This window comes from Bactrocera neohumeralis, chromosome 6, assembly GCF_024586455.1.
Source record: "Bactrocera neohumeralis isolate Rockhampton chromosome 6, APGP_CSIRO_Bneo_wtdbg2-racon-allhic-juicebox.fasta_v2, whole genome shotgun sequence".
In the NCBI taxonomy this organism is placed as follows: Eukaryota; Metazoa; Arthropoda; class Insecta; order Diptera; family Tephritidae; genus Bactrocera; species Bactrocera neohumeralis.
In genome coordinates this window covers 37,283,734-37,297,004 of record NC_065923.1, presented here as the reverse complement: position 1 = coordinate 37,297,004, position 13,271 = coordinate 37,283,734, and the positions used below count along the sequence as shown (strand labels likewise).

Sequence of the window (13,271 nt, the reverse complement as noted above, 5' to 3'; positions counted from 1 at the left end):
CGGTGGAACACTGAAAGTGTGAGCTCACACGTATTTAAACCTTGGTCTCTCAAAGTAGAACAATTGCCTGTTAGAACCCCAAAAATAGGATCAGGCTAAACTTACTGAGGGCAAGAGCTTACTCAAAATTTCTCGCGTCTTGGCGCTGACCAAACTCTCCCGAAACCCAGCTCTCCAGTAGTTGAAAACACATAGAGAGTAGACCGCCGATCAGTTCCCATTTCTTGCTTTTCCTTGTCAGCTCGTCAGGCTTAGAGTTGCTTGCGATTCCAGCCTTACCAGCCTTGAACGTACGTTCAGTGAGCCCAAAGCTATTATCGCCGACCTCCTAACAGAGTGGAAAATCATTTTTTTAAGGAGGCTGCACTGCGGAGCAGAAAGTCTAGTGCTACCTTACTGGCAGTGTCCGAGACTAGGAAAACTCTACAATAGCCAGTAAAGAAGTTCACCGCCTCTCTCCTCTAACGGCTTCTACCTTCCCACATGATCCAAAGGATCTGGTATGAAGTCAAAGCATACGAACATTTCCGAATTTTCAGATACATGCTCATTTATAAACCCATATTCTCTGAGTCTGATAGCAGTTTTCGTCACCATAAAACTTCCGACGATATCTATGGGCACTCTTAGTGCCCCACACATGTTGATGAGAGCCACCCGTTTAACGTCTTCCAGCTTTCTTGTAAGTGTGGTCATAATGGGTTTAATTATAGTGTCATAATGTTAGAGGAATACCTTGGGTGAGAGACATCGTCTTTTGCCAATTACTTCTCTGCAGCAATACAAGGCAATCAAAGGCTTCCTTGCTCTATTTTCGCTTATAGTTGCCATGAAAGCTTCCTGTCTAAAACTTACTGAAACACGCTCTTAATACTCTGGGGGTTGCAGGCGGATGCTTGCCATTCGCTCTAATAATGCACCGGGATGTTTTATATACTGGTAAATAAAACCATTTCTCTTTTTTTTTTTTGACTTCGACTCTTTTTAGTATCATTTCATGTTTGTTTTTTATTCCGAAAAAATTCTCCAGTCCCTGTATCAGTCTAAGCTATTAACCATACGGAGGCTGCTATATATATTTTTGGCCTAGGCAACACTAAGTGTTGCCATATGTTTGACATTTTTTTAGCATAACATCACTCAGAACGTTTTGTCATTTAATCGTGAATTGTTTTATTTACAGGGAATTAAAAAATTCATCTCGGCCAAAAAATGTAATTAACTCATAGACGAGGATTATCACGACAAGAGTGCATCGATGAACTAAAATCTTTGTATGGCTATGAAGCACTGTGAAAAACCGGTTCAATCGTGGCCGACGCTCGCTCAAAGACGAATTCCGTGAAGGTCGTCCAAAAACAGCCGTTGTGCCAGATTGGTGTAAAGAAATGCAGAAAAAATACGATCGCGGTGCTTTAAAAGACGTTTATAAGATCGTCACAGGTGACGAATCATGGATCTATGCGTATGAGCCCGAAACAAAACAGCAATCGACCATGTGGGTCTTCCAAGACGAGCCAAATCCAACGAAAGTTGTTCGTGGAAGAAGCACTTCGAAGCAAATGGTCGCCTGTTTCTTCGGCAAAACTGGTCATGTGGCGTGAGCAACGTAGGACGGTCAATTCTGAGTGGTACACCACCATTTGTTTGCCTGAAGTCTTCGAAGAAATTCGAAAATCGAACAATAGAAGACGAATCATTGTGCACCATGACAATGCGAGCTCTCACACATCGGCTCAAGCCAGCGCCTTTTTGACCGGCCAAAACGTCGAATTGATGGGTCATCCGCCGTACAACCCTGACTTGGCACCCAATGACTTCTTTTTATTCCCACACATCAAGAAAATAATGCGTGGTCAACGATTTTCGTCGCCAGAAGATGCTGTTGAAGCATTCAAAAACCATGTTTTGGAGGTGTCTCAATCGGAGTGGAAAAAGTGCTTCGAAAATTATTTGAGCGCATGCGAAAGTGTATAAATCTTGATGGCGAATATTTTGAAAAACAATAAAACCATTTTCGTTGATGAATATTCCTATTTTCATTATTAGGCCAGAAATATATATAGCAGCCCTCGTATGCTTGTAAACTCAACTTTACATTTTAAGGACATTGTACCTGGATTCCCCTTCTTCTTCTTAATTGGCGTAGACACCGCTAGACACGCGATTATAGCCGAGTTAACAACAGCGCGCCAGTCGTTTCTCCTTTTCGCTACGTGGCGCCAATTGGATATTCCAAGCGTAGCCAGGTCCTTCTCCACTTGGTCCTTCCAACGGAGTGGAGGTCTTCCTCTTCCTCTGCTTCCCCCGGCGGGTACAGCGTCGAATACTTTCAGAGCTGGAGTGTTTTCGTCCATTCGGACAACATGATCTAGCCAGCGTAGCCGCTGTCTTTTAATTCGCTGAACTATGTCAATGTCGTCGTATATCTCGTACAGCTCATCGTTCCATCGAATGCGATATTCGCCGTGGCCAACGCGCAAAGGACCATAAATCTTTCGCAGAACTTTTCTCTCGAAAACTCGCAACGTCGACTCATCAGTTGTTGACAACGTCAAAGCCTCTGCACCATATAGCAGGACGGGAATTATGAGCGACTTATAGAGTTTGGCTTTTGTTCGTCGAGAGAGGAGTTTACTTTTCAATTGCCTACTCAGTCCGAAGTAGCACCAGTTGGCAAGAGTTATCCTGCGTTGGATTTCTAGGCTGACATTGTTGGTGGTGTTTACGCTGGTTCCAAGATAGACGAAATTATCTACGACTTCAAAGTTATGACTGTCAACAGTGACGTGAGAGCCAAGTCGCGAGTGCGACGACTGTTTGTTTGATGACAGGAGATATTTCGTTTTGCCCTCGTTCACTACCAGACCCATTTTCTGTGCTTCCTTGTCCAGCCTGGAGAAAGCAGAACTAACGGCGCGGATGTTGAGGTCAATGACATCGATATAATCGGCATTCGCAAGCAACTGTACACTCTTATACAAGATTGTACTTGCTCGATTAAGTTCTGCAGAAGCAGGTTGAAGAAGTCGCACGATAGGGAGTCGCCTTGTCTGAAACCTCGTTTGGTATCGAACGGCTCGGAGAGGTCCTTCCCGATCATGACGGAGCTTTTGGTGTTGCTCAACGTCAGTTTACACAGCCGTATTTGTTTTCCTGGGACACCAAATTCAGATATCGCGGCATAAAGGCAGCTCCTTTTCGTGCTGTCGAAAGCAGCTTTGAAATCGACGAAGAGGTGGTGTGTGTCGATTCTCCTTTCACGGGTCTTTTCCAAGATTTGGCGCATGGTGAATATCTGGTCGGTTGTTGATTTTCCAGGTCTGAAGCCGCACTGATAAGGTCCAATCAGTTTGTTGACGGTGGGCTTTAATCTTTCACACAATACGCTCGATAGAACCTTATATGCGATGTTGAGGAGGCTAATCCCACGGTAGTTGGCGCAGATTGTGGGGTCTCCTTTTTTATGGATTGGGCATAGCACACTTAAATTCCAATCGTTGGGCATGCTTTCGTCCGACCATATTTTACAAAGAAGCTGATGCATGCTTCTTATCAGTTCTTCGCCGCCGTGTTTGAATAGCTCGGCCGGCAATCCGTCGGCCCCTGCCGCTTTGTTGTTCTTCAGGCGGGCAATTGCTATTCGAACTTCTTCATGGTCGGGTAATGGTACGTCTGCTCCATCGTCATCGATTGGGGAATCAGGTTCTCCTTCTCCTGGTGTTGTGCGTTCACTGTCATTCAGCAGGCTCGAGAAGTGTTCCCTCCATAATTTAAGTATGCTCTGAGCATCAGTGACTAGATCACCTTTGGAGGTTCTACAAGAGTATGCTCCGGTCTTGAATCCTTCTGTAAGCCGCCGCATTTTTTCGTAGAATTTTCGAGCATTACCCCTGTCGGCCAGCTTATCAAGCTCTTCATACTCACGCATTTCGGGCTCTTTCTTTTTCTGTCTGCAGATGCGTCTCGCTTCCTTCTTCAATTCTCGGTATCTATCCCATCCCGCACGTGTTGTGGTCGATCGTAACGTTGCGAGGTAGGCAGCCTGTTTTCTCTCCGCTGCGGCGCGGCACTCCTCGTCGTACCAGTTGTTCTTTTGCACTTTCCGAAAACCAAGGGTTTCGGATGCAGCTGTACGTAAGGAGTTTGAAATGCCGTCCCACAGTTCCCTTATACCGAGTTGTTTATGAGTGCTCTCAGAGAGCAGGAGTGCAAGCCGAGTAGAAAATCGTTCGGCAGTCTGTTGTGATTGCAGCTTTTCGACGTCGAACCTTCCTTGTGTTTGTTGGCGTGCGTTTTTTGCTGCACAGAGGCGGGTGCGAATCTTGGCTGCAACAAGATAGTGGTCCGAGTCGATGTTAGGACCTCGGAGCGCACGCACATCTAAAACACTGGAGACGTGTCTTCCGTCTATCACAACATGATCGATCTGGTTGGTAGTTTTTCGATCCGGAGACAGCCAGGTAGCTTGACGAATTTTTTTGTGCTGGAATCTAGTACTACAGATAACCATATTTCGGGCCCCGGCGAAGTCGATCAGCCTCAACCCATTTGGGGATGTTTCCTCGTGGAGGCTGAATTTACCGACCGTAGTGCCAAAGATACCTTCTTTGCCCACCCTGGCGTTGAAGTCGCCAAGCACGATTTTGACATCGTGGCGGGGGCATCTCTCATAAGTGCTAGATTCCCCTACAAGTGGAAAAATATATTCGAAAGTACGAAGGTCAAATAGATAATTGGGAAAACTTCAACGCTTTATCTGGCTGAGAAGGTTTTAAAACACAATAAAAGGGGGGAGGGGCACGCGAGCCACCAGCAGAGCTTTCAATATCTCACATCGCATTGCGTCAAATAAGTAAAGAGGCAGTAGTTGTAGTGGCTGCCGGAAAGCGGCTGCATACATAGTGGGTTCAATGTCATAAGAGCGTTCCGGGAAACCCTGATGACATTGCTAAAATTTCTATCCGCTTGGCTACCGAACCAGTTCAGGAAATACGAAAGTTGCTAAAAATGATATACAATGAAATTTCTGAAAAGGCTAACAGACGCATAAATGTGAGATGGGATGCTTTAAAGGCATGCAGGTTTACCAAGATCATATGCAAAAGAGTGGAAGAAAAGTTTTTTCTCACACGACTTCGAAAAGACTGAAGGTTGTTTGTATCCCATGAGATCCGTGTGGGAATTACATTGACACATGTAGAAAGTGCAGTGTAGGATGAGAGAAACGGTAAAACACCCTGTTTGATTCCAACCAACTGTATCTACAACTCTGTTAATATATTTCTTATATATATTTTTTCCAATTAATTGCGCAGAGCTGTCAATATTTTGGTATTTTCATTAATAAATATAAAATATTTTGAGTAGGTAACAAGAATACGAAAATTAGACTGTGAATCTTTATTTTAAACGCGATCAATAAATTTTTAAAACAAAATCAAGATACAGCATTAACCTGAGAAAAAATTCAACTACATTTCCATAATTTATCTTCTTTTTGAAATTGTATTAACACCAGTTCGTAAGTGACAATGGTACCGGCAACCTGAAAGATTAAAATTAAACTCCTAATTAAAGACAAAGGTTTTCACTTACCGTCAATATCAGTCCACGGGTTACATTGAAATATTGCAGTCCAGTAAGCGCAACATTATCAACCGCTATCTCATGTTCAAACCGATCTACCTCAGCACAATAACCCTCCTTCGGAACATGTTTGATAACTCCTAGCGGCTCACGAGAGCGCTCATTGATTTCGGAGAGATACAGTGAGACAGCCAAGGTGCGACCCAAGAGAAAACTCAGCGAAGCATAAAAGTAGATAAAATGAGATGTAGATGCCATCTTACTGAAAACGAATAAAAATAAACAAGAAACTACCAGAGCTTTTTCAAAGTCAACTATTACGCAGTGAGTGCAGTTTTTAAAACTGCCGTTTGTGTTAGTAAAAGGGAGAACTAGGGCAAAGTCTTATAAGTAAATATTTCTACAGCAATAGACAACTTGTTCACGGCTGAAAAAGAGGAAATTTGATAGGCTTATATTCAGTAGCATTTAAAATTTCATCATGAAAAGATATGTGCAAGAACAACGTCTACAAATTATTCACTGTTCTCAGAGGTCACTCATCAGAAACTCGTCATAAGGGAAATATGAGACGGCATTTCAAGCTCCTTTTATATAGTGAAGCTGCAAATAAAACTATTGTTTTTACGAAAAGGCAAAAGAATAGCTGGCACGATGAGGAGTGCCGTTAATAACACATATACTATATCCAGAGATATAGAGATATATAAGCTGGCTTTGTCAGTACGAAAAGGTGCTGCTTTATGCCACGATGTCTGAAATTGGTATCACCCCAAATCTTGTACGGCTTTGTAGACTGACGTTGAGCAATACCGAAAGCTCGGGAAGGACCTCTCCGAGCCGTTCGATACCAAACGGAGTTTCAGACAATGCGACTTCCTATCGTGCGACTTCTTCAATCTATTGCCGGAGAAAATAATTCAAGCTGCAGAACTCAATAGAGAAGGTACCATCTTCTATAAGAGTGTACAGCTGCTGGCGTACGCCGATAATATCGATATCATTGGCCTCACCAACTGCGCCGTTAGTTCTGCTTTCTCCAGACTGGATAAGGAAGCGAAGCAAATGGGTCTGGCCAATAGGTGCTACTTTGGACTAAGTAGGCAATTGAGAAGTAAAGTCCTCACTCGTACAAAGACCAAACTCTATAAGTCACTCATTATACCCGTCCTGCTATATGGTGCAGAGGCATGGACGACACATCTGATGAGTCGACGTTACGAGCTTTCAAGAGAAAGGTTCTGCGGAAGATTTATGGTCCTTTGCGCATTGGCTACGCCGAATATAGCATTCGATTTGCTGTATGTGAGTGTAAGTCATGTCGTCTGAATGAATAAAAACACTCCAGCTCTGAGGGTATACGTCGCATTACCCGCCGAGGTAAGCAGAAGATGACCTGGAGAAGAACCTGGCTACTCTTGGAATCTCGAATTGACGTAAATTCCTTTTTAAATTTCTATGGAGCTCGACACTTTTCTGGAAGTCTAATAGAGCTCCCGTGACAAGCTTTGGTAGGACCCAAGTTCTTATCCATCTACTTAGGTCACATCGGAATACGTTTTGACGTCGATACCCTGCATTTCAGTATTTATATAAATTCAAACAGTTATGTTGCCGATTAAGGTCTTTAAAAATACTAACTTTATACTCCTTAGCAATTGGATGCAAACGAAAAAGAGATTATTAGCGAACGAGAGCATAATTATGCCCGATACAGCAGAGTCCACTTGTTCGATGAGATCACAAATTAGACGATATTGCAAGCGGGTTCGCGTCCAATAAGTTTCGGGCATGACCTGAAATCGAAGCGAAGTGACTGAGAACTAAAAGATATACAATTTACTCCAAATATATTACCTGCCCCTTGACAAGCTCCAAACTGCTCTGTACTTGACCGAACAAAGATGAGAGTCCTATGCCAATTATCATTAGAAAGACATCCATGTAACTCCAACCAAACGTCATGAACACATTCAATATCTTTCCGAACCAAGCCAACCATGTGGAATAATCGAAAACTAAAAATATGTGTGAGGAAACCGCTGTGAAATACGATTCGACAGCATCGCCATGTGTGGCGCAATGAATTGCAAAGTGAATAGCCGAAATGGTGCTCAATAGATGCTCAGCTGAAAAGGATGATTGAATTAAACCTCTGCATAAATATTTCATCGAAGCACGTACTCAGCGACAATGAGATCAGCACAAATGTGACCTTATGGACACGCACCGACAACGCCTCGCGTTCGCGCCACGACTGTTGGGGCGGCATCAGTAGTTCCACACGTTGCCATTTTCGCATCAACTGCGGCCATTTTCCGGCCAGACGCAGGAAGCCGATTGAAACTAAGAGAGCATTTACATGGAATACCAATGGTGCTAAAAATATATGTAAGTACATACAATAAAACTTGAGAATGCTAGTATCTTAAGCATCGTGTATATACATATAAGAACTTACAAATGCTGTCCACCTCTAATGCGCTTCTCACGATCATATTCAAAGTTAGACCGGTGCAAACGGTTGTTAGTAGTGTATATATTAAGCAATAGTAAGTGCGGAAGCTTATCCAGCTGAACGATAAGCCCTTCGCAGTAGCAGCGAGTATTCCGCGAACTGGCATAAGACCGAAGCACTGAGCAATCACAAACACTGAAATGGAAAAAGCTGTGATTATTTTTTTGAGCAAGAGCTAAAAAAATATTGAAAATTTTAAATTCAATCAACTCTACCTCAAAATCAGCACAATATTTCGCTAAATTAAAATATAGCTCATTTTGATGAAATAAGCTTACTTAGTTGTGCCAATCTAGACTAGTCGCTCAAAACGTTCGAGTCTTTAACAACATATTTTGGGAGTAAGGAAAAGGATTCCTTTATGCTGTATTAGACATATATTTCTTCAGTCTTCAGAATAAACTTTTTCACGAGCGGGTTCCTAATTTACAACTTTTTTAAAGAAAAACCAGAAAAACTTCAAATTACATGGGGAATGTTTATCATCATTCGAAAGAACGTTCTTTGTCATTTCTTTTTTGAAGATTATCTCTTCCAAATGTTGACCGCGACTACGTCTCAGATGATCCATCCGTTTAGTAAAGTTCTTATTGACTCGTTTGAATGACACGCGTGATGTTTTACTCCAAGGCCTGAATCGAGGCAGAATACATATCACAATGGTGTGATATCACATGATCTTGGTGGTGAACTTATCTGCTCACCGAAGTGTTCTCTAAAAAAATTTATTGATTGATGCGATGTGTGAGGAGTGGCGCCGTCTTGTTGAAACCTAATATTGTAGATATCACGGTCTTCAATTTCAGCCATCAAATAGACGATTCTCATGGCGCGATAACAATTCCCATTGAAGGTTACGTGCTCACTGGCATCATTTTTGAGCACCTATGATTCCACCGAGGCTGGTTGTTACTTTTCGTTGGGGGTATTTTTTACGTAGCGGGTCCCAAAACCAGCGCACAACCCTATGTAGGGAATGTTTCGCCTTCTCACTTTAGCTCGCCTTCAAACGGATGTTCTTAGGCTACCCAGAGAATACTTGGTCAAAGACCGGAAGTCGTGAGTTGCTTGAGCCATATGTAAAAGGATCGTTTCTGGCCACTCCCAAGTGAATGGCGATTAGAGAACTTTTCTCACTTGCATGAACTTCTACACAGGATTCGATCCTCTTGATCCGTAAATAATTTTGTCTATCTTGGAACCAGTATAAACACCACCAAAAATGTCAGCCTGGAAATCCAACGCAGGATAACTCTTGCCAACAAGTGCTACTTCAGACTGAGTAGGCAATTGAGAAGTAAAGTCCTCTCTCGAAGAATAAAAACCAAACTCTATAAGTCACTCATAACTCCCGTTCTGCTATATGATGCAAAGCCTTGGACGATGACAACAACTGATGAGTCGGCGTTACGAGTTTTCGAGAAAAAGGTTCTGCGAAAGATTTATGGTCCTTTGCGCGTTGGCCACGGTGAATATCGCATTCGATAGAACGATGAGCTGTATGAGATATACGACGACATTGACATAGTTCAGCGAATTAAAAGACAGCGGCTACGCTGGCTAGGTCATGTTGTGATGGAACGATGAGCTGTAAGTGAGGGTAAGTCATGTCGTCTGAATGGATGAAAATACTCCAGCTCTGAAAGTATTCGATTGCCGGCGGAAACAGAGGAAGAGGAAGACCTCCACTTCCTTGGAAGGACCAGGCGCCATTTAGCGAAAAGAAGAAACGGCTGGCTCTTCAGGTTGCTCTTCGTCTCAAGTGTGGCAGTTTTGCTTGTTTACATACCCATTGAACCAGAAAATCGTCTCATAGCTAAACAAAGTTTGGCTCGAAAGCATCTGATATTCATGGAATTTTTCAAGTTTATCAATTTTTCATAATATTATGAACTAAAAAAATTATATGTTTAGAGTTGGGCGTACCAAAGCTGCTTCACCCGAACGTTTCGACACTACTGCGCGTTGGGCGGAAATTTTCAACAAATTTTACTAATTGAGTAATCCCTGAAAGTGTATGTAAAGAGTGATTGGCCTTCATCTTTGAAGATTAGATATATTAAATGAAATGACTGCTATAATCAAAATAGATAATACGATCTACACAGGTTAGGTTAGGTAAAAATCGATCCTAACAGGGATCTGACTAGAATAGCTTAGAATATCGGTACGTTGAAATCCCTAAAACTCCTATATAATAGATCATAAAACAAATCCACAAAGCGCTTTGAGCCTATCACAATTTTGTTGAGACTGCTAATGTCAGTTTCGGTAATGGCTCCTGCTTCACCGAAAGTAAGACTAGCGAGATATGTCAACCTTATTCTCGAGGCTGGACAAAAAGGAGAAGCGCTTAGATGTTTTCACCTCACTTTCCTCAGTACAGTTCTGGAAATTTGCGTCCAAGTAAGAACTGCTGCGGTTGTGGCAAGTAGAGCGGGTCATCGACCAGTGGCAACTAAAGCGCACGCGAAATCCATTGATCCAGTGCTAGAACGCAAGACGGTAATGATTATTCAACTCGTTCCCATTCCGATGTGAGCAGAGCAAGAGTGCATGCACTATCTAGATTCTTTGCTTTACCGTTACCAGCTAATTCCGCTCTGACGAGGCACCCAAATGAGCCCGCTGATGAAATAAATTGTAGTATTTCTAGTGAGAGCAAACACTCCTTGACTACCTTTGAGTATACAATAACAATATTGTCGATCTGCTGTCGGAGTGAATGCTCACCTCCCCGAAAGAGCCTGGACTTCGAAGCAGTCTGCTGCCACCTTACTCATCCAACCTTACCTTCTAGCATCGACCCATCCGCGAAAAAGCTCTCCAGCGACTCCTGCTTATCCGCATATTCCTTTTCGGCATGTGATATCGGTATCCACCACGAGTAATCCCTACGACGAAGTAATCCAACTATTCAGGAATGCAGTTGAAGGAGGAGAGAATTTCGGCGTATCCAATAACTAATTAATTGATGGAAAATTTTATCGAATGGATTTTATTGATCAACAGATTACAAAAAGCACAGTCCATAAAATAATCAAAATAAAATATACCATTTTTTAATGAATTTTTTTTTTTCTTTTGATCGGCAATAAATATTACTCTATTACAGAACTGACACTGGTATAAAACCTAATGTTAGCTAAAGTGAAAAAACAAATATATTACCGATAATACGCCGCCTAACATTCTCAATAATCGGTGGATTCTAGCTGACGGTGGCCGATGAAGAGAGGTTTGCCAAACTCTATTTTACTGCTGACATAAGGACTGGTCTGCGCTTCATATCCTGAATTGCTCCAATTTTACTTGTACATATATGTGGTATAATGAAAAGGAACGAATTTCTTGTTTCTTTGACAAATGGTCAATTTAAATCAAAAAAATAATAATTCGCACAATATTGCAGTACTCAGAATGTTATGAACATAGAATTGATATGCAAATACCTCTTAATCTTACAACAGAGTTTCCATGAGTCAACCTTTCCCATAAGTTTCTAGAAAGCTCAACAGTATAGTTATTAAAAACAAATAAAAATAAAGGGCAACAAGGCAGCTGCGCCGAAACAAAGCAAAACCTTTAATTTATCCCTTTCGTGAGCTTAGGAAGGAACAAAATGTCGATCAAATATAAATTCAATTGTAATTTGTGCCACATTTGTTGCACAGCGTCAATAATACATACATAAATATGAAGAAAAGAAACCGGTAAGGACAGTAAAGCTGAATTGTTGAATTCCTTAACACTTTGAACCCACGTCAATGTCCACTAAATCTTAGCAAATCTCAAACACACCGAATTTACAAAACAATTTCGCTTTAAAATATGTTTTGTTAAGCACAGCTGCAATTTTAAAGAATCCCTTTGTAGTCAAAATTTTAAATAACGGGTGATCCAAGTAAAGGTACTGTTTTCAATAGCCTTTCTTTGGTAGGTCACGCGTATAAAGTGTCAGGCTGTCATGTTATTTTTATTATAAATTGTTTGACATTTCATCATGGGCGGACTTACGTCTGAAAATCGTTTACAATTAGTTCAACTTTATTACGAAAATGCATGTTCTGTAAAGAATGTGTTTCGCTCAACTTATGGTCAACGTAATTGGCCAACTGAACGTACTATTCGCAATTCATTATTGGATAATATTCGATCGAATAGACCACGTCCAGTCTACAGTGAAGAAAATATAGCAGCCGTAGCCGTATAATTTTTTACAAAACTCACGGAACGAAATATTTTTGCAAGTAGTTTGGAAGCAAGATACAAATTTTTCTAACTGATAATAATCCGATAAATATCAGTTACAATTAAGAGTTCATACTTCGAAAATGTTTCTTAAAGGGGCCTATCAAGCAATTTTTCCGAGTACCAAGCGAAAAAAAACATTACAGCAATAATGAATATGAGCAAATATTTTATACTTACCCGGTCCGACTGCTTCGTGAAAGCTGCCATTATGAGAAAAGTCAGCGCGCGTACCACGTCGGATGCCTCCTTTTTAAATATTACCAAAAAAAAGTAGAAATTATGAAGAAGTAAACAAGTTGCGTTTTTATGACAGCAAATAAGAATAGCCTAAATTAAATGCTCAAATGTTACATTAATTGTCCTAATCGTTATTAGCTCATAATTACCTTAAGGTTAGCGTTACTTCTTAACTGAAATGAAGTTTGAATTCGTACTCACGTGTTATCCAGCATCGCCGTGACTTCAGCTTGTACACTTCTTTTTTCTTCAATTTTTTATTCAACATAATTGCTATTTGCTTTTGTGGAAACTTGTGGGTCGCAGGTAAGTCACCGTCAGTTATTTGAGGTTGCTTTGCAGACATTACTTCGGTTGCCCTCCCCGTTCACTAGAATGAACTTGAGTGTTAAGTAAATGAGAATTAACCAATGGGAATGGAAATAATTAAGTAATTTTGTACAACAAATATACACCTTTGATGCATCACTTAACTGCAAGTTAGATAAGTGTATATAGTGTATTCAATACAAGTGGGTACGTAGACACCTAAATTAATTAAGGAATTAAATTTCTCGCTACCCTATCTATTACGTAATTCTACGCTTCTTTGTAATGTGGACGAGCTCTGGTTCCAGCAACCCTGTGCTACATGCCATACATTCAATAAAACAATAAATTTATTGAATGAAAC

The 13,271-nt window shown here is 41.2% G+C and overlaps 1 protein-coding gene across 1 annotated transcript; it reads right to left on the bottom strand.

Annotated features, from left to right (window-relative positions):
- Nucleotides 1–5,433: 5,433 nt before the first annotated feature.
- Nucleotides 5,434–12,973, bottom strand: LOC126761480 (gustatory receptor 5a for trehalose-like). The gene is made up of 8 exons (XM_050477670.1): nucleotides 12,800–12,973; nucleotides 12,539–12,607; nucleotides 8,051–8,242; nucleotides 7,774–7,968; nucleotides 7,447–7,718; nucleotides 7,231–7,385; nucleotides 5,599–5,851; nucleotides 5,434–5,548 (listed from the first exon to the last, which is right to left on the bottom strand). The coding sequence occupies exons 1-8, from the start codon at nucleotides 12,942–12,944 to the stop codon at nucleotides 5,471–5,473; spliced, it is 1,359 nt and encodes a 452-aa protein (XP_050333627.1). The 5' UTR covers nucleotides 12,945–12,973; the 3' UTR covers nucleotides 5,434–5,470.
- Between the last annotated feature and the right edge of the window lie 298 nt (nucleotides 12,974–13,271).